The 22,829-nt window shown below is 20.7% G+C and overlaps 1 protein-coding gene across 1 annotated transcript in view; it reads right to left on the reverse strand.

The window, feature by feature from the left end:
* Nucleotides 1-3,267, reverse strand: part of LOC105364745 (icarapin-like) — a 37,629-nt gene extending 34,362 nt beyond the window's left edge. Inside the window, exon 1 of the mRNA XM_011502753.1 lies at nt 3,094-3,267. Within this exon, the coding sequence (XP_011501055.1) occupies nt 3,094-3,157 (64 nt within the window). The 5' untranslated portion in view covers nt 3,158-3,267. The remainder of the gene's footprint in view (nt 1-3,093) is intronic.
* Nucleotides 3,268-22,829: the final 19,562 nt, after the last annotated feature.

Genomic DNA, 22,829 nt, shown 5'->3' on the forward strand with positions numbered 1-22,829 from the left:
AAAACAAGAATAGTCTATATCAAGTGTTAAGAGAGAAAAATTAAGACTTGCTAACATTTTAAAATTATGTTATGGTTAAGTTCGGTTTAATATTATTATTCTTTTATTCAACAGAATGTTTATTTAATATAAGTAGACAATTAGTGATTGACACAATCAATAAAAGAAACAGAAAACATAGGTTACAGATCTCAAACGGAATATTGCCAACAGAGATCACGTAAATATTATACAGTGATCATAAGAATTTATGATAATTACTACAGATTTTTGTTTTGTTGATAGATGCTTTTATATATAATGCTAATATTTTTATGAATGACTGAGACGTTTGTAGATAATTCATTAGAAATTGTTGTTTACGATTAGCACACAAGAATTATATTTTGATCGAAATGATTTCAGTGTTCTTTTGCATTTTGATAGTGGATAAATGTAGCAAATGCATTTGCAATAATTCACAAAGAATAGTGGATTATTTTATTATTTGTTTTTTTAAGTAGGTCAAGCTCATTTTTGTAATGGCTGACTGCGCCTTAAAAATGGTTTATTCTGAATACTGGACGTAACACTAAAATGTTGCTTAAACTGAACAAATATAAACATTCGATAATATACAATTGTTTTTATTTATTAACAATAATATAACATAAATTTTTTTTAGTTTAATCAATTATTTTAACAAGTAAAATGATTATAACATTGCAATAATTAAATATAATAATTAATATCTATTTATTAGATCGTCAAAATAGTGTCATTTGTATTCTTTTTGAATATAATTAAATAGTGAACGAAACACTTTATTAATTCATTATATATAGATTATTTAAGGAAAAGGGTAAATTCAAACGATATTCACTAATAACTGCATTATTTTAAATCTTTGTATACTATTTTCTATTACTTAATAATAAATACGGATGTTTTAAAACATTTACGGAAAAGTACGGACGTGAATTTGGTGGTAGAAAAATGCTAATCAAATACTTTTTCTATTGATACTACCTATTATTTTTTTATTTAATTGACAATAAATTCAATTGAATGGAATTATACTCCTGATTGACGAAAAAATCACTGAAAATTGTAGGTACACTAATTTCTAAAAAAATAAAACGCTGAGAACGTTTTTGGGAATCAATAAAATTAAAGTTGAAATACTATATGAACAAAATAATTTAATTAATAATTCAATAATTCTTATTTATGTAAAGTTATTATTTGAAAATATAATTATAAAATTTTTTTATAAAAAACTTATTTAAACATTTTTATCTGAAAAATACAGTTTTTAGATGCAGAACGAGTTAGTAACGCAACATACATTACATTACATCTGATTCTATGCTTGTATATAGTAAAGATTATTGTTACAAGAAATAGCCTATTCTATATTTCAATGTATATTGTATTTGAATATAAAAAGCTTATATTTTTTCTTATAATAATTGTATTTTTATAACTATTTTGTTGATAAAGAGAGAAATTAAATAATAATTAATTAGTGTTAGCTTATAATGACAATATAATTATTGCTACAATAATTATCGCATAAGTATAGAATTATTATTAAATTTTGTATTTCATTCATTTGTTAGTATTATTATTATAATTACTATTAAAATAATTAAAATATGATAAAATTATTTTAAACGTGTGAAAAAGTATTTTATATTTTAAGTAAACAATCGAATGAAAAAATTATATGAGTAAATATAAAAAAAACATAAATGAAAAATTGCATAATTAAGAACCTAGCATTTATTTAGAAAAATAATGTGCTATATTCTATTTTAGTATGAATGAATTTTAAGCGAAAACAAATTATCAACTAATAATATATTTCATTTTAGTGCATTTTTTAAGAAAAATATATTAATAAATTAACCTTCACTGGAAATATAACAATAATAATGAGGAATTACTTTAAAAAGGCATCACTTCAATAAAAATTGTTTAATATTCATGAGTTGAAAAATGTAGAACTTGCTAAAAATTTTTATCTGAATTATTTATATGTTATATTTGCTCATAATTATAAATTACTGCTAAAGTACAGACAACAAAATTAAGAATAATATCAATTTATATGTACCTTGAAAATAAATCGAGATTTCTATTGTGGAATTATATTATATGATTTCATTTTTATTATACACGTATTGTTAAACTGCTCTAAACTATATTCTTAGCGAATATGTTTAGATACATCACCCTTGCTAATCGTATTATTTATCGATAATTTATGAGCTTTTTAAATTTATATTCTTTAATATTTATTAATTGTTCTAAAGAGCGGGTTATTAGAATGTTGAATTCTCAAACTCATTTAATTACTAAACTTATTAAAATATTTGTATGAGTAAATAAATATAAGTAGTTTATTTGGTATATATCAATGTGATATATACTTAACTTTTATTATTACAAGTATATTCTGCATCCATTTTGTATTTGATAATAAAATATAACAAGTAATTAATATTTTTATTTGATGTTGACTTATTTGTTATAAATGAATTATATTTATTAATAAACAAATTTTGTAGATAATTATTTTTAAAGTAATAATTCAAATTTTTTTATTTATTTTAGTTGATTTTTGAGTGATCAACTTTACTATTAATTTTTAACTACATTACATTAGCATTTCATTATAATGATGACGTGCATTAGTTTTGTTTTTAATATTATAATTATAATATTAATTATATCTATATTATGTACACAGAGGTTATTAAACCTGAAAACTGTTTATTCATCCGAATTCATGAAAACAAAATTTCATGAATATCAGAAAAATGGCTAGTAAAATATGAAATAAAAGTGATTATTCTTGGAATTTAATACGTTTAAAAAAAGATCAATAATCAACAGGCTCAAATTATTTTAATTTTTGGTAATCAAGAAATCATGTAGATGTTCGTAAAAATATCATAGAAGAAACACCATTGGAATTCTTTTCAAGCCATAAATATTTTGCATAAGAGGCACGGTTTCCTTACCAAATGTTTAACATAACTCCGAAAACTGTAAAAAGCCATGAGTCAGCGGAATGGAAAAGGAACACTTGTTGCAGTCGAGGCTTACCTGGAAAGGTGTGCGCAAGCGCAATGCAACTCGAAAGTAGAAATAAAACATGAAAACTTCGCATGTTTGTTTGATCGACCTCTTCAATTTTCGACGTACTCGTATTACGTAGTTCTGATGCTTGACTTCGCTCCCGCAAAGACTGGGCACGGACTGATGATCCAAGTATAGTGCTGCCGGTTACAAAAGCAGCAACGTCGAAGGTCACGCGCCTAGCGGACCCCGGGAAAACACGATCATTCTTTTGCTCGATGTTTGTTTGCCTGCCTGTCAGTTCGTCGGTTTCTCTCCTTCTCTCTCTCTCTCTCTCTCTCTCTCTCTCTCTCTCTCTCTCTCTCTCTCTCTCTCGCTAGCTTTGATGCCTTTACGAAGAGAAACAGGCAATGTCGGCAAAGAAACGAGAAAAGGAATGCGAGCTACCGGTCACTCGTTTCTCAGACTCGTATGTTTTATATCTTTCACATATTTCGTTTTTGTCACTCGCACTTCAAACTGATTTTCTTATCGTAGTTCAGTATATTCAATTTTCTTGTAAGGAAACAACGAACAGGTGAAACAACAGTCACTAATCTAGATTCTATTATTATTATTATTATTATTATTATTATTAAAGGAAATATAATAAGGAAAATTATATTGTAGTCATATCAGAAGTCATAATATTGAAATTATGTAAACAGTTTTTTAGAATTAAATACGAATACATTAATGATAGGTTACATATTTTTATTTCGATATCATAAACAGTTCTACAGTATATTTATGTGAACACCTAAATAGGACGATTAAAAGTATTGCCTACTTCGGATATAATAATTCATTATAATATATTACATAGCATTAAATAGTCTCATACCTCTAAAATTATTGAAACGAATAAAACAATAACTAATTCGATTACATGAAATTTTATAAAGTATACAGAAAAACGTATATTTTTGTTCATTTAGATTAAATTATTATTAATGAAGAATATCTATGAATTTAAGGTATAATAAGTTTTGGTTTCTATTCTAAGCATTTTATATATTTTCTGAATGCTATTATTTCTAAGCAGTTATATGTTGTATTTATTTGATGATCGATGTGTCGTCAGAAATAGTAGTTTTTCATCCTTATGAATTTTGTATTAAGTAGTAGCTTTTACAAATTCAGTTTTTGTTACTTTCAATCTTAAAGTTTTTAAAGTATTATGAAATAATATTAATAAAGCTATTATATATATATATATATATATATATATCTATATATAATTTTTAAACATAAATTTTTTAAACATATTTATTTTTATTATAGTTTTTTCATCATAATTGTAACTAATTTTAATTAATATAGTTCATAACATGATTCGAGAATATTAATTAACTATTAATTAATTTTATTTTATTGATGTAAATTATATATTCCACGAATCTTATGAAGTTCGTTTGTAAAATTAAAAATATGCCATTTATTACAATTATATTCAGTTAGTTGAAAAGTATATTGCAAAATAATTATAATTTCTGTATTTCCTGATTATAATATGACTATATAACTTTAAAGGTATTATATTATATAGTTATAAAGTATTTTTCATAGAGTCTAAAACGTAGATTAAATGTCATTTGAACTTATTATATTTGAGGAATTTTAAATCTGTGGGTAAAAAATCTGTTGGTTAAAGGATATATTTGTAATAAATATAAATCAATTATATAATTTAATATTTATGATATTTTATCACTTTTAAAGTATATAGATTTTAAAGTGAATTGTAGAGTAATTATAATTAGATTGATTTATATTTATAATGAAAGCCAGGTCTACAGTTATTTTTAATATGATTTAAATATAATATGTCATATTTATGAATTTATCAAGTATATATATATTTTTCTCAATTACTGAAAAATTTTAATTAAGAATTTAACATAAATATAAAATTAAAAACCTATTTAAAATTAATAATATAAATATAAATATAAATTAAATATAAATAAAAATATAAATAAAAATATAAATAAAAATATAAATAAAAAGTGTATTCGTTTAAAATTGAATACAAGATATAAATCAAAATAAATTAAATACTTTCTAGAACTAATTAAATTTATTATTTTACATACAATGTCTGTATTTATAGAAAATTGTAGAATAATCACTTATAATCTACGTTATTAATTGCACTCTGTTAGTATTTTGAAGAATAAAAAGTTATTATAAAAATTTAAATCGGATATTTAAAAATACAGACAAAATATTTGTAAATACTCATTTAATGACCGAGTAATATCGACTTAAATTCACTAGTTCAGTTTCTTCCGAATGCATTCAATGCGTTTACAGCCAAATGTCTACTCAATAATAGCGGTATCGCCGAATACACAAAGCCATCGATGTGCACTCGGTTTGTCAATATTTTAACCGCGTATGCCGTTTATTCGCGCATATTGATCTGTTTCCTCTTCTTGATATTCTATGTACTACGGTAAGAATATAGCTGAATTAATTTCATAAAAGGAGACTAATACAATTCATTATTATTTAACTGCAAATTATTTATGTTTTCATGTTGTTCAATTATCAAATGCTTGTTTAAATAAATGTGTTATTCCGTAGTTTAATTTCATAGTATCAACTTCATAAAAATACCATTAACACGTATACAAAATTTGAATGAGAAATCTATCCTACAATATCTGATTGTTTTACCAAATATCATTGTTGTTACTTATTTTCAATTTAAAGAGTATCTATTTTTATTTATTTTTAAGCACTTTAGTGGTTTCAGCATTAAATAGTACTAATATATATTGTTATAAAAATATAAATTATAAATTGGTTTATGTATTTAAATATAAAAATTAACCTTCCACTTTGATAATACTTGGATATATAAATTTTGCCGTTAAAGAAAATTTCTAAATTTACTTTTCAATAACGGTGCATAGAAAATCGATGTTTTATGAAAATAGTAATATTTTCATCAATAAGGAGTTTACCAATTTATATGAAAATTTATTAATTAACTTTTTTAGTTCATTTACATTTTTATATAAATAAAATTTATTTTATATGAATCTAAAATAACAAAATAGTAAAAATAATAGAATTTGATTTTATTGTCACAAGAATAAAACTGAAGTAGATAGACATTTTCCATGAAAAGTAATTATTTTATTTAATATAAACATTTAAAACAAAATTCATTTCATGAATTTACTTTTAAAAATTGTACTATTGACATAATTTTAAATGAATAAAAATATTAGAAATTATCATTTTGTATCATTTTGAGAATCAAATTAACATGTACTTATTTAGTTTTTATTTAGTTACTTATTTGTAACTAAAATTATCATTTTGAGTATCTATTTATTATTGCTTATTACAATTTTTGGCATTTATAATAAATTTGCTAATTTTTATTAGCACAATAATAATATAGTTTATACTTGTATAATCTTTCTTCTATGGATTATTTAAATTTACTCTCCATTTTATTTTATAATAATTTTATTACTTAATTGTGTAATTAAATGTTATAATTAAATTTGATACTTTTAGTTAATAATAAATTATTTATACTTCTATTATAAATAGTAATAATATAATTATATTATATAATAGTATTAGATGTATTAGAATGGTATAAGTAGGATAATAAATATTAAATTAATTATAATTGTAAAAATAACATTTAGATGTATTAATGATAGAATAATTTAATAATAATTTAACTATCACTTAAAAATACTTCTTAAAATTTATTTTTAAGAGTATTAAAATAGTTCATTATAAATTAATTTAAATATTGTATGTAAATATTAAGTATTGTTGCCTAATTTATCATATTTGTATTAAAATAAATATTTTTTGTCATATTTAATTACACTTTTCTAACTAATCTAAATCTAAATAAGCAAATTTTAATTGCTATATTATCTTATTTTAATTTATTATCTTACTTGATAGATATTTGTATTATTTTCATACAATTTCTTATAATTTTTCGATTGAAATTTTCAGTTGCATTATTTGAAACCTTATTTCCACAGTCTCTACTGAGATTTTCTACAACATCTACACCTGTATTTCTTTTTTCAATTTTTAGTTTGCCTATTTACACTAGGCCTAGTAGTGGTTCTAGTTATTGATAGATTGAGTTTATTTAGTTAGATAGCGACTCAATTTTAAAAGGAAATATCATTATTGTTAATGTTCTTCGGTTTTTTTTTTAATATTAACAGTACCAAACTAATAATGGATAATATAGTATATATAATATTATCTGCTTAAATTTAACAATTTTACTCATGAAAATATAAAATCAATTTGCTATGGTAGAATATATATATACGTGTATTAATTAGTTCTGTAATATTATACAGTTCATATTGTAAGAAAATTAAGACTTCCACAGGATTTTCTCGTCGAAGTATCTTATACAAGCTGGGATAGTAATTATGTTCGTCACGTGGCAGGTTTAAGTTTGCAAATCTGTATAGTCTCTCATATTACACTTTAGCGATGTATTTATTGTGAAGTCGCACCGTTAAGAAATGAATTTGTTCTGGTAATGAAAGGGCGAGATCAAACTTGGGCATGTCACCTTTTGCTTCTTTTTCATTCGCGCACAAGCACCTTACAAGTTTGAACTCTTACACAATGAACTATTTTGACTTTTATAATATAAATATCTCGTAATTACAATAATTGTTAATATATTTTAATATATTTGTGAGTTATGCATCTATTAATTTTCAGTGTTGTAATTTTGAGTTTACTATCAAATAATAAAGTATAATAAATAAGTATTTGCTTGTAAAATTATATTAATTAATATAATAATGTTAATACTGAATACAATATATTAATTCAATTCATTAATCAGCATACACTTTTTATTTGCAAGATATTTGTAAGCCTATTTATGTTTTTCTATAGCACTTTTTTTAATATAGTAGTTTATAATATATTTATATATAAAAAATCATTTGTATAAATATAGATTTCATGCCTTAACAAATACATAGAAATATTATGGAGTTGAGTACATCTAGTGTGAATTTTATAACTATTTTTTTTTATAACTATTTACTTCATATGGAAAGTTTGTATTTAAATAATTAATGTTTCCAACATTTCTATTTATCAATAGTTTATTTATATTTAATTCTAAAATGTTTTCTATTATATAATAAGACTATTTAAAATCTAAAATAAACATTAAATTTTGTTATTGTAAATAAAGTTAAATATTTCAAATTTTTTTAATCTTAAGTATTATAATTGGAAAATTATTTAGTTTAACGAATAATTTATAACAAATAATGTGGAAGCTTTAATATCATAAAATATCAATAAAGAGTATAGAAAAATAATTTGTTTGCAGTATTTTTTTTAATATAAAAAGAGAATAACATGAATACTTTATGTTGTGATTTAATGTATTTAGTATCTTCAACAGTAAATTATAAATTCGAATATCATCATATTTTAATTTTATAAATTATATTTAGTGTCGTATATCCATTTTTGTGAAATACATTTTATAAATTAAATATATAAACTTTGAATTAACAACGTATTAAAACAATAATAAATTAAGAAAATTTCTTTTAATTTTGATTAAAATTGCTTATGTAAAATTTATTGAAAGTATAATAATAATTTTATACTTCATTAAAATTTTGAAATTAATATTAATTATCCTAAGGAGAAAATTTTATAAAATATGTTGTTATTGTTTATTTCAGTAACAAATATGTAATAAAATAAATAATAATAATCATTAATAAAATAAATACAAAATATAATAAAAATAAAATATATAATAAGAATAAAATAGATCCATATTTTACCCAAGATTGATGCTGTGATATGCATGTTCATTATTGATAATAAACGGATACATTATTATAACATTTCATATAGTTTTAATTTTACACAAAATATTATATACTGTTATTAGAATGGGTCTTGTTATTTCAACAAAATCCTATTCAATGGTAAGTGACTTATCTGCAATTTTAATATATACAAATATTCATACTTAAATATAAATTACAGGTGAATCTACCCATAAGAATTCTTTGAAAATTTGTTTAATTAAGTATAATTTAATTAAGAAATTTAGTTTCGTAAAAATTTTATTTTGCTCATATGTAATATATCATATTATATTATTTTATATCATATTAAAATATATTTTAGCGACTCAATATCTCTGCAATTTGTATATCATTATGTCTATTTAAAATGGTCTAAATTATAATTGTATTGAATATGAAAAATGTTTATAAAGCAGCTAAATGATTTATAAGTGTTATCAGAATAAATTTTTTACTTAACTCAAATATTCTGAATAATAAATAAGGATTTTATGTTATTCGGAGATATAAATGTAATTCTTAAAAATATAATTCTTTAAAAGCGCATTATTATAGGATAAAATAGAATAAGCATTTAAGAATCGAATTAATTTAAGTAAAAAATTATAAGTTTAATAATTTTAATTTAAATAATTGAAATTAAATAATTTAAATTTTAAATACAATTTTAAACTCCCCATTCCTTGCTTTATTCTTAAACGATTTATCATAGCTATGGTGAAAATAGAAAGTCTTCAATTCATCGTTCCTTGAAAAGTCCTCAGTTCGCGATTCTTTGAAAAGTCTTCAGTTTATGATTCTTTAAAAAATCTTCGGTTCGTGATTCCTAAAATACATATGAATGTACTTAGAAATGCTCCTACATTTAATGAAGGTAGAAAAGTTTAATTATTCAAAATACGCCTACTTTATTCCTGACGATTTACATGGTTATGCATGTATTAGGCAAGTTTTTAATACTTGCTTATTATTTTGTATTTACAAAGTATTTTGTCCATTTTTGATAATTAATTATAATTCTTCCGTTTAAATCGTATTATTTCTCAATATTTTATTCCTCGTTTACATATAAATTTATAAAACTGCTACTGGTCTGTCTCAAAGTTTGAAGTAAAAACTTTAAATTCGTATATAGAAAATCGTTAATCGAATGTCCTCTATTTCGACTGTTACAAAATATTTTTATTTTATTATGTATTACAAAAAGCAAGAACAACAATTTAAATATTCTCCGATACAGATTGCATATATCAAAATAAAAGATACTGATATTTAATAAAATTTCGGAATTTATAAAATTTTATAAAATTTTTTATTTTAAAAGTGATTTCTAATCTAGTTTTAGAATACTAAAAATTTTGAAAAAACATTATCTATGAACTATCTTTTATTTAGAGATATGTTAAAATACATGCTATTTTAGAATGTATCGTATTCTGCATATATTTAGTATTTTATTACATAAAAGTATTTAGTACATAAAAATAATATTATTTTACATTATCATTTTAAATGCAATAAAATTATTTTGATACACATATATAATTGATTTTGATTGATTCATGAAAACCAGTTTAGTAGAATAAGGTGATTCATTAGTATTTCTTATTGTTGGTTCCGTTAAAATTATTGTAACAGAATAATCATGAAATTTATAAATAATCGAGACATATATATTAATATTTCTTTCCTATACTTCACATTTAATTAAAGTTAATGAATATAATACATAAAACAACAACTATTTTGTACGTACTCATCTTGTATAAAATATTCTTTCAATTTATTACATTTATTATTAAACCATATGTGTATTTTTAATTATTGATCCTTCAATAGATAAAATGTGTTTACACTTTGATGTAGATGCAATTGCTATAGAAGTTGATCTTTCCTAAAAATTTTTTTTTAACTTACTAAATTTCTAATAAAGGTACTAATTATTTTTTTTATTATCAACTATGTTCCATATATTTTTCTATATATCATACTTGAATATTTGTATCATAAATTCGAATTCTATTTTATACTATTTATTTTGTATTTCAATTCTCCAGAAACCAATTTATTGAAATAGAACGGCTCTTGACAAATATTTCGTTAAAATGCGTGAAAATTTGATAAAAATAAATAACAATAAATAAGATATTAACTAAATAAAAAAAAGAAAACAAAAAATAGAAAGTTAGTGACATATTGAAGAAACTGTGGTTAGTGTAATATCATCGACTCATTCTCGTATGCATAGAATTTTTGAAATATGTACACGTAGTTTTGAAACTGTGATTTATGTAAAACTTATATTTTTACATTTTTCCGAAACTAAGAATTATTCTTTTATATTTTCATTAAAAATTTGTACTTTTGCTTATAAATGTTTTTATATATTTTATAATATCGTTAATGTGATTGCTAATTATTTATCAGTATTTTTTATGTTAGTTAAAATTCTGTTTATTTATACTATTGTAAAATTAAAAAGATCCACAAAAGAATATTTTATTATTTACATATAAAAACCAATACATTTATATAATTTAGTTTTTATTATTCTGAAATATTAATAACGATAATAGCTTTTGATTTGATTGAAACTATGGAAATTAATAATCATTTTGACGAATTAGGCAGATAGAAATACGTATATAATAATTAATATTTATTTTTTTAATTGAGTTGACCATCAGTACATACTGTACCATATAATATTAAAAGTACTTTTATAATACCTAATTATATATATTATTTATTATATTCTTTATGAAAACGTAATGATTAGAAAATCTTGAAAAGTTTTATTTATGATTTAGGTTTGTCTAAATTGTAATTTTATAGATTATTACACATATTACATTAACAAATGTGCTCTAGTTATTTTGATCGAACATAAACTACGATAAAGGTATAAAATATTAAAAAAATTTTAATTAAATTAGAAGAAAGCGAAAGAAATTTATAAGAATATTAACCATACGTACAAGAGAAAATACTTAATTCTCAAGAACTATTATCTCATGGAATGAAATAGAAATTTTTCGCAGTTCATGGTTATTTTTATCAGTATCATTTTTTAACTTATCTAAGGAATTAAATAGACATGTTTATATTAAATTTTGATAATAATGTTGAAGTGTTAAAATATTCTTTTCTTCTGTTTGGATCTTCTCTTTTGGAAAAGAAAAATTTCATTTATTTTACAATTTAAATTTTACTTATTTATAGATAAATACAATATACAATATAACATATTACGTATTATATATACCTTGAAATAAATAAAATAATAAATTATACATTTATATACTAATCATATATTAATTATTACAAGGATTGCTTTATATAGCGATTACTTTAAGCTTTATATATCTATATATATCTTTATATATCTACTTTATTATATATTTATTTTATGATATCTTTTATACTTTTCATTTATTACATTATATATTATAAACAAATACATTTTATTAAACAAAAGAATAGTGTAGAGTTTATGAAATTTTAAAATTGTTAGCAGTATATATTTTCGTTAATTGTGTACAGATAAAAATGGTACATGAGACCAAGCCATTCATCTTATATGTTTAAACTGAGTAATAATGACAGTAATACTGATAGTGGATTATTCATATTTTCTACCTGTTAAATTATTATAAATGACGAAAATGGTATAAGTAAAATTAGAATTTTGTAATACAATAAATATAGAAGTTTGTTTTACTCATATATTGAAATTAAATTTTAATCGTTCTATTGATTAAAGGTATGTTTAAATTCTAAATTATATATTTGTTGTAGAACCACATATTGGACTTTCTCTGTTGTTTACAATTATTATGAAAAAATTCAATAATATAATTGTAATAATAATAAATTAATAATTATTTTTAAGAATACATACATATATATTATATAAATTGTAAAAAAAACAATATTAAATAAAATTAAAATAATGGAATGAAATACTATCATGGTTAATGGAAATGATTATTATTTATAGAAAATAATATATATTATATTTATCTTTATTAAAAATTTCAATAATTAATCCAATAATTGCATTTGGATTATAATGGACTAAAAAAATTTTTACTATATTACACTGATTTCCCTAAAAAGAGCAAACAGAATATAATTTTTGATATTATTTTATGTTATAGATATATTTATGTCTATATTATATTATATATTTTTAAATTATTTAGAAACTCAAATAAGTTTAAACAAATTTTATAATATAGATATTAGTACTTCGGTTATTTCGATTGCTTATAGTAATTGAACTGTGCCTTTTTGCTCTTAGGAATTGTTAATTAAGGTTGTCTAGAAGCTGAAGTGCAGTATCAGGGAAAACAGCTTTCGTTTTGAGTTTTGTACAATTCCAATCTGTATTATGGACACATTCGTTTCACGTAGTTTAATTAAAAAAATTGAAATGTATACTTGTTTCAAATCAAAGCGAACTTCTTTGCAGTTATAACGCGACCTACATTCTTTTGGTTCAAGTATTCGTATAATATTAATAAAGTATTTTATCTTTCTAAAATTACATCGTAGCTCTGTACATAATCCCAGTCAACATGAAAAAAGGATAACTCAGTACAGCTGAAATAATGTATTAGAACAGCAGATTAAAAAACAAATATATAATATATTTATTGATAAAAATATTTAATTTTTTTGTAAGCTATTGCTTAGTTTAATATAATTACTTCTATTTTATTTTCTGTACCGTCTATTTGCCTAGAGAGTATTAGTAGATGAAGTGGAATAAGAGAAACTATCTACTGTGATATTTATTAATAAAATTTTTCTAAATTTAGAATCAATGACTTAAATAAAAATATAAATCATAGATATTATAACGACATAAATAAAATAATTCATTAGTTATGTGTATTTTATTTAAAAAAATAATTGTGATGTAGTTTTATACTGGAATGTAGTCTATAAACTAATAAGACGAAAATATATAATGTATAATATATAATAAATAATATAAATAATATAAATAATATATATATATATATATATATATATATATATATATTTATTTATTTATTTATTTAAAATCATGTAAGTAAGAAAAGCCAATTTTACATGTATATTTATATTTTTTACTTAATTATTCATTTATGAAAGAGAAAATAATAAAGTAATCGAAGGAGGTATAATGAAAAAAAAGAAAAAATAATAGAAATGTCAATGAATCGAAATTTTTTGTCATTTTACAGTATAACTGATAACTGTACAAATAATGAACATTTGAAAATTCAAACTTCAAATTAAATGACCAAACAAAGCAAATCTACTAATATTGGTTATTTTGCACACGCTTAGGCTTAAATTTTGTTAATCATTTTTAATGCAGTAATTCGGAAAATAGTTAACAATCATGTCTATAAAATTAGCATTTCAACTACATATTCTATAATAAAATTATATAAATAAAATCTAGATTGAGTAAAAGTAATAAAAAATAATGAAAAATTGGTAATTTAAATGATAAAGGCATGCTAAAATTATGGTAAAATTTTAATATAATTATAAAAATTTATTACTGATGAAATTTTACTTACATCGTTTAAATACAATGTTTACTATATTGTGATATATATTGATCAAATAAGTAATTTTTATTAAAATTAAAGTGGTGTTACTTTTTAATTATCGATGAATGAAAATAAGGTTCTATTCAATAACTATCCTACAGTGCCATGCAACATAAGTCAGTATTGTTAGAATAGCTAATAAATGTAAATAATGTCATAAGTTATGAAATTTGAAAAATATTATTATGATTTAAATGATTTCAAATGAATATTATTTAAAGTATTATAAACGAATAATGAATAGGTAATTAGTTTTTGAAGTATAAACTGTACGTTGTTAAATAAATATGATGTAAGATAGAAACTATATTTTAATTATAGCTGTTACAAAAAATAATATTCCTTTTCATTAAATAATTTATTGTATATATTCATAATAAAAATTTTAATAAATATATTATATAAATAATATTATAAAAATAATAAATAAGTATATAAATATATTAAATAATATTTAATATATATTCATTAAATATCTATAATATATATTTAGTTAATGTCGTTTACGAAAACTTTATATTTATTCAATGTTTTGCGATTAGGTTATCTTAGAAATTATGAAATTCGAAGAATATATGTTTATATATTGTCAAACTGTATAAATATTAGATCACAAAAATCTTTTTAATTAAAAATTACAAAAAATTATAGAAAAACTTCTATAAGTTAATAGATGTTATCACTTTAATCAAATCATTACTATAACTAGAATTGTTTTCAAATATTGTACAATCTAACAATAAACCAAAATTATGATTATAAGCAGGCATTAAAACTTAATTATTTATAATATGAAGTACGTAATTCTAAGATAAAGAAAAGATGGTAATTGTATGGCTTTATTATCTGTATGGCTTAAAAAAATTGAAGAATTGAATTCTGTAGAATTAAATGTAAAAAATTTGTTATATAATACAAGTAAACATAACAAATTATATTTGTTTATTATTCAATTTTATTTATTTATTATTCAAGTTTATTTGTTTATTATCTTTTGGATGAATTACATATTTAATTTCTGTGTTAATGATATATAATGATAGTTAAATAATATATTATAATAATAATAACATTTAAACTTTTATTAAAACATTATAGATTTAAATATTTTCAACTTGTTCATTGTTTAGCACGTGCGATCAGAAATGAGTCTAATTAAGTATCATTTTAGATAAATTATAGATAACACTTATGTATTTTCAAAAGTAAAATGTGGAAACAATTATGGAACAGTAAAAGCATGTAAAAAAACAGTAATTAAATTAAAAGTAAAATTTTTTTATTATTATACCCTAAACGTATACACATATAAAAAAGAACTTGAAGTAATTACAGGATCTTTATTGTTTTAAAATATATTGGCTCTGTTTTTTCGAGGTCATATCGTTCTTATTATTCGTTCGATATGCAATTAATTATTATCGATAAAAACAATGCTTAAAATTTGTATACACACAACCTATGAGCACATGTATAATCATAATTAGTAGGATATATTATATAGAACACAAAGAAGTTATTGATTTTACTAAGAACTCTGAAAGTAAAGAAAAGGTTTTGAAAGCTATGAAATGCAGGTATGATTTAATAATTTATGTTATATTCTAATTACTTATTTGTTCTTATTTTGACCACTATAATTTTATATCTGCAGATATAAGGATTATATCTACAATAATTAAGTATATTTTAAATACCATTTTATAAATTATATTGGCTGTACTTTTAATATCAACTTCCTAGATTATAATTCTTTCTATATATATATATATATATATATATATAATTAAAATTTAATATAACAATTTTTTATATTATCTATTATTTTATTACATTTACACATATTATTTTCATATACTATTATATTTATAACTTTACAATTGAATGTTAAATTTCATATTCTAAGATTCAAATCTAAACAAAAAAAAAACAACAAATCAAATATCGAATTTCATTCGATGGAATTGGTAAATATGAAATGTTCGATGGTATACTTCAGATTTTGAAGTAAGGCATTTATTGATTTAAATTGATATTTTATGTATAGGATTTTGTTCAATTTTATAATTCTAAAAAATTATACTATAATTTTATTTTATTCTATACTATTCTAATTTATTTTGTATTATTACGATATTGTATTTATTTTGAAAAAGTTTTATCTATAAAAAATTTAAGAAATTGAATGCATTTTATACAAAATTGTAACATTAATGTTTTTAAAGATTATGTAAGTTTACATATCTTTGAATTAGTACGTAAATCATACATGTATGTGAGTATCTATGTGTATGCGCGCGTATGTTTATATCTACCTAAATTTAAGTATTCGGAATTTATCAGACAATTTCAGATAATTTTCGTTTACAATTTTAGAATGCTTAATCATGAATTCACTGATGAAAAAGACATATTATCATTTTTTTAGGATTTCTTATTTTTTATTTTATTTAAAGGTAATATAAGTATGAAGTGATAATATTTTATGAAAAATAATATGTATTAAATAATTTCAATATTAATAAATTTTGATAAGATTAATTTAATAACTCTTTATATTTAATAAGTTATATAAATACATTATAACGTGATAGTCTACTGTTATCACAGGTTTCTGACTTTATAATTATAAATAGGTTATCAATATATTACGTGTTAGTTTTTATTATATTTATTAGTTTTTCATAATTGAATCTTACAAATAAGAAAATGTTATTAATAACCACTTTTATTTTTAAAATTAAAATTATTTATAAATTATAAACTTTTAGAAATTATAAATCTATACTAAATTAATCTGTTCGTAAATTTAATTCAACAAAAACAACAAAACTTAATTAAGAACATTTTGTATAAGTACAATGTAACTATATAAAATAATTATAATTAAAATCAATTAAATATTTAAAGATATATCATAATATTTTCATGTCACGACTACTTTATTCATATACTTATCATTGCAGAATTTATTGATCTACTTTATTAACGTAATTTACTTTGAATTTTTATTTGGAATAATTTTAACTCAGTCATAAATAGGATTTAAAAATTACATTTGAAATAGTGATGTATTTTTTATTATTGAAATGTTCTACATTATTTGTAGATTTTATTATCAATTTATTGTTTTTTAAAAATATATTGTAAATAATTTGTAATAATTATCAAAAACGCTTATATGTAATTGTAATAAGAAAATAATTGAATCACGATTATGATTACTATAGGTATTTCTCCTCATGTAATTGTTGGAGTAAACTCTGTATGTAAACGATGATTTTCAGTAACCCTGATAAGATTGTGAAATTTTTCCAAGATTCGAATTTTATATACAGCCGTTAAAGTTTTACTATATTGTTATAATAATCATTCCATTATTCATATATAATAATAATCGTATTGGTTACATTGAAATTTATCTATTTTCAAGCTACTCCCTTACTTATTTATTTTGATATAATAAATGTATATATCAATGTAACTACAATAATATTACTATTAAAAATGATATTAATTCAGATTATTGATAATGTATACCTTATAAATATTGTTCTTTAGTATTTCTCAACTGATTTTAGAAGTTTAAGTAGATTTTAGATCAGTTTAAAAACTGATTAACAAAATTTGTTGTTCATTAATTATTTAGAATGTAAAAAATATACTATTGGATAATTATAATGACAATCTGTGAAGAAACATAATCAAAGCTTAATTTAATGTGAATATCGATTCGATGAAAAACAGATAAAACACATTATACTCTAATACTCTAATCTCTAATATTGACTCTAATCTCACATTATACTATAATATATTCTACTGTAAAATTGGGTATATTTGAAACTTTTTTTTCTAGATAGACATATGGCTGAAAAGAAGCAGTTGAATATAAGTACATGTAGTTAATTTTATTTATTGGTTATGTCTATATTTATTAATTTGATTAATTCATAACAAATTGAAATATGATAGGCAGTGGTTCTAAATTTTATGAAATGGTGAAATAAAATATTAATATAATTTGTATATAATATGATATGTAAAGAAATAGCAAAATAATAATTACTTTTAGAATTTTTATGTACGTTAATATGTTCGCGTTGATGTAACAATTTATTAATAATAAAATTTTCATTAGAATATTTTAAAAATTTTTTACGTGTAATTACTTAATAAGGCTCCTTTACATCAAAATTGTTTTTATCAAATAAAAATTAAAGATTAAATTGTTTTCCATATCAAATATGTCTTAATTATTAATTGTAAAATGATAATAAATATTTGCAAGAATATTTCTAGTATTTAAAGAATTCACAATCAATGACAATGAAAATCAATAAAAAATATTGTCATTCAAGCATAGGTAACGTTCCCCTATTGTGTTATAACCACATATATGAATAATAATATTTCGCATGATCGGCTGAATTGAATTTTGTAACTGATGATTATATTACATATCCAATAATTTGTTATTAAAATTAAAACTGGAAATTATTTTCAAAAACTGTACGTTAGCTTCTCTCTACTTATGCACTGCCAGTAAAACAATTGATTTTCAAAAGAAGATTAGATTTATAATTAATATTAATTAATTTAAATATCGTATTTGCATAATATTTGCAAAATAGAAGTATGCGGTTAATATCTTAACCTTTTTAAGAGTAATATAATTTCATTTATTTATTGATGGTAAATAAATAAATAAATATTTAATTTTAATGGCTCGCGCAAATTGATTTAAATCAACAGTGTAGCGTATTAGAAATGGTTAAAGTGTTTAATATTATATTTTTAAAAAATGCTTATTTATTATAGAATGATACAATTAATAATATATTAAGAAGTTTTTAATTTTTAATAATTTTTTTATAGTATTACGATATATATATAAACATATGTAATTATATGATTATCACAATAATTGAAAAAACTAATTAATGTATTTATACATTAAAGGAAAAATATTGCTTTTTTAAGTAGTTCCATTAAATTTCTGATAATATTTTTTTTGTTAATTAATATAATTTCTTTTATAAATAAGGTTTTTTATTCTAATTTAAAAGTCGTTTCATATGTCAAAATATAAAATTGATAGGCAAATATTTTTTTAAATACCTATCGAGATATCGAGTCATGATATTATTTGTTACTTTTGTCAAAATAAAGTATTTTTAAAACAATGCTTACATGACAATTATGTATTGGCAAACTAATTTTATTTGGTAATTTTATTTGATTAATACTTTCGATATGAGTATACAATTTGACAAGCTGCTTAATCTAGTTATGAATTATTTAATTGTATTTAGATATTATCATATAGTAACGAATTAGATTGGACTAAAGTATTCTGTGATAATTTTTTATATAAATCTATCTAACTCTGTACAAATTTTTAATATATACAAAATAATTTTATGCCCTATTAGTTGTCTCAAATATAATATCATTACTAATTAATAGTAATAAAATTATTTAATTTGAAATTAAGTTCAAATGTAGTCTTAAATGTCTATTTAAAGTAATACTTTATAATTAGATGTGATATTCGAAATATTATTTTCAGTAAAAATGGATTTTAATAAATGGTTCTTTATAAATATTCATACATAATTTATGAGTTATTAAACGTAAAATCTTAATTACAAAAAATTTATAATTGCATAAATTAGTTATCATCTTCTAAATAACTAATATTACATTATACCAGTTCAAAATTAAATAAATCTCGAATAGTAAAATAATTATTTTATTCTTAAAAAATAATTAAATTATATTCTATTCAATTATTAATATATTGCACTGTACGTAATGAATATGTAATATTGTTAATTTATTATTGAATTAAATTATTATATGTTTTTAAGCATGTAAAATATATAAAAATTCTTTAAAATTTTTTCTAAAAGAGTAATAAGAGATCATAAAGTTACATAACGAATAATTAAAGGAGATTTTTTCGTGTCGTTTGGAGATAAAAATTTTTTTATTATAGATCTGGAATTATAGAAAGAATTAATATATTATTAATAGAATTTTATATTTAAACGTTATGAAATAATAATGAAATTGATACTTTTTCTGTTAATAATATAAGTTGTAAAAAATGATTTGTAATTATTCCTAACATATTACTAAATTTTGATCGATTTTCAAGTATAATGCAATTTTAGAAATACAAGCATTATGTATTCTATTCATCTATTGAATATTAACTTCTATTCTATTAACTATTCTATTCTAATATATTAACGGACGAAATTCATATTATTATTCACAGTACTATACTCAAAACCAAAATGAACAACTTATATTCATCAATCCATTATTTTTTCCAATATTGGAATTATCATCGTAACTGACCTATCGTCAATATTCACTCTTTATACAAAGTGTAGAAGAACAATAATTGTAAATATAAGCAAACGCTAAATACTGAAATCGTGTTAATGTTGCTAATCATGTTAGATCAATACACCTATGGAATGTGCAGCATATACAATTAAACATATACATAACCAATCACGTGACTTTGCTAATGCACAATGAAAGGTTGCCTTCAGAATATATTATAAAATAGTGTGAAAAATAAAAGAAATTTTTTATATAATTTCTATGAGGTTAAGAGCTATGTAAGTTCCGATCTTCAGTTATTTTAACATTATTTTGGTTCACAATACAATATGTGACATGTAGTTAATTTTGTATCAAAAAGTGTCTGTATAGTTAATAGTAACTGAAAATGGTATATCATCTAGTGACCCTATGGTATCTATTAGTACCAGGTACTGTTTATGGATTGTTCAGACAGTGCTGCTTTTCTACGTTGCTATAGAGAGCGAGACAAGAGCCACTGCCATTCTCGCTACCTAAGCTAACAATGGAGGCGAATTTTTCAAAATTGTTGTATTACATAGCTTACTTATATTGCTAGCGAAGCATTCCATTTTTACATGATGAAATGTTGTTCTGTGTTTCAACTGTTATATTTGAACTGTTATTGTATTGCTGTTTGTCTTAAGTAGATTGATGTTTGATCGGAGATAAAGATTTAAACGTTGAATTATCTTTGATCTCAATAGCCGTAGAATTTGTCTATGAAAGCAGTTAAATTAAGTGCAGTATTGGTTGAAAACTAAATTATAATTATGTCTATAGAAGTTTTAAGAGGCATCTATAATAAAAATATAATTATGTGTTATGAGAATTAAACTATGCTTGTTTATGTATTATATATATGTGAGTGTGTATGCGTGCACACGCGTGCGCGTGTGTGGATGTGAGTGTGTAAGTGATGTATTTAGTGTTAGTGTAAAGAGAATGTCATAATTTTTTAATCAAGTTAGTGGTAATTAAAATGATCTTATTCATTTAAACAGTATATAATTGAATCTGAACTTAATAAATGCCCAATATTCTATACTTATTTAAGATTTATATTAACTAATTATTTTTAATGTGAACCATTGATAGTATTAAATATACACGATTTGATCTAGTCAAGAAATATATATATTTAAAACATTTGTAAAACATTGTATTAAATTGAAATATTATATTTAGCTTGGTTATTCATTTTACACAATTAATTTTGCTTGATTGAATAAATAATTAATCAAATTAATACATTCAAGAAGATATTAATATGGCGACAATAATAAGATATTCGGCAAGGTTCTTCTATTTATTAATTTCTGAATAATGCCATAACTTAGTCAACATAGTAAGGTTATTCAAAATAAATTTTCAAAGTTCTTCTTTTATAATATTTACTCTGAATATTGACTTTATTAATTAATTATATTGTTTGTTTATGAAATATCATTAATTTTATACCATGAATATAAAATAATAATTCTATTTTTATTAAATTTATTGTATTTTATAAATGATATTAATAACGGTATTGTTACATATTTGACATTTTTTGGAATGTTCTACACGCATAAAAGATTTTCAATGGACTGATCTTTAAATTTCCAATTTAATGTTTTTAAATTCATTTTTACGAAAAAATTAAGAATTTCACATTGTATAATACATAATATGAAATTAAAAATACTAATTTATAAAAATAAAAAAAATGATTTCGGTAATAAATTTATTAATTATTAATTTATAGATTGATTTCATATAAAAATTCATTTAAATTTGCTTTCATAAAATTACTTAAGGCGAGAGAAAATTACTTAAGACGATTTTTTACACAATTTTTAAGCTTAATATCGCAGATTATTATACT

This window comes from Ceratosolen solmsi, unplaced genomic scaffold, assembly GCF_000503995.2.
Source record: "Ceratosolen solmsi marchali unplaced genomic scaffold, CerSol_1.0 scaffold15, whole genome shotgun sequence".
NCBI classification, from domain to species: domain Eukaryota; kingdom Metazoa; phylum Arthropoda; class Insecta; order Hymenoptera; family Agaonidae; genus Ceratosolen; species Ceratosolen solmsi.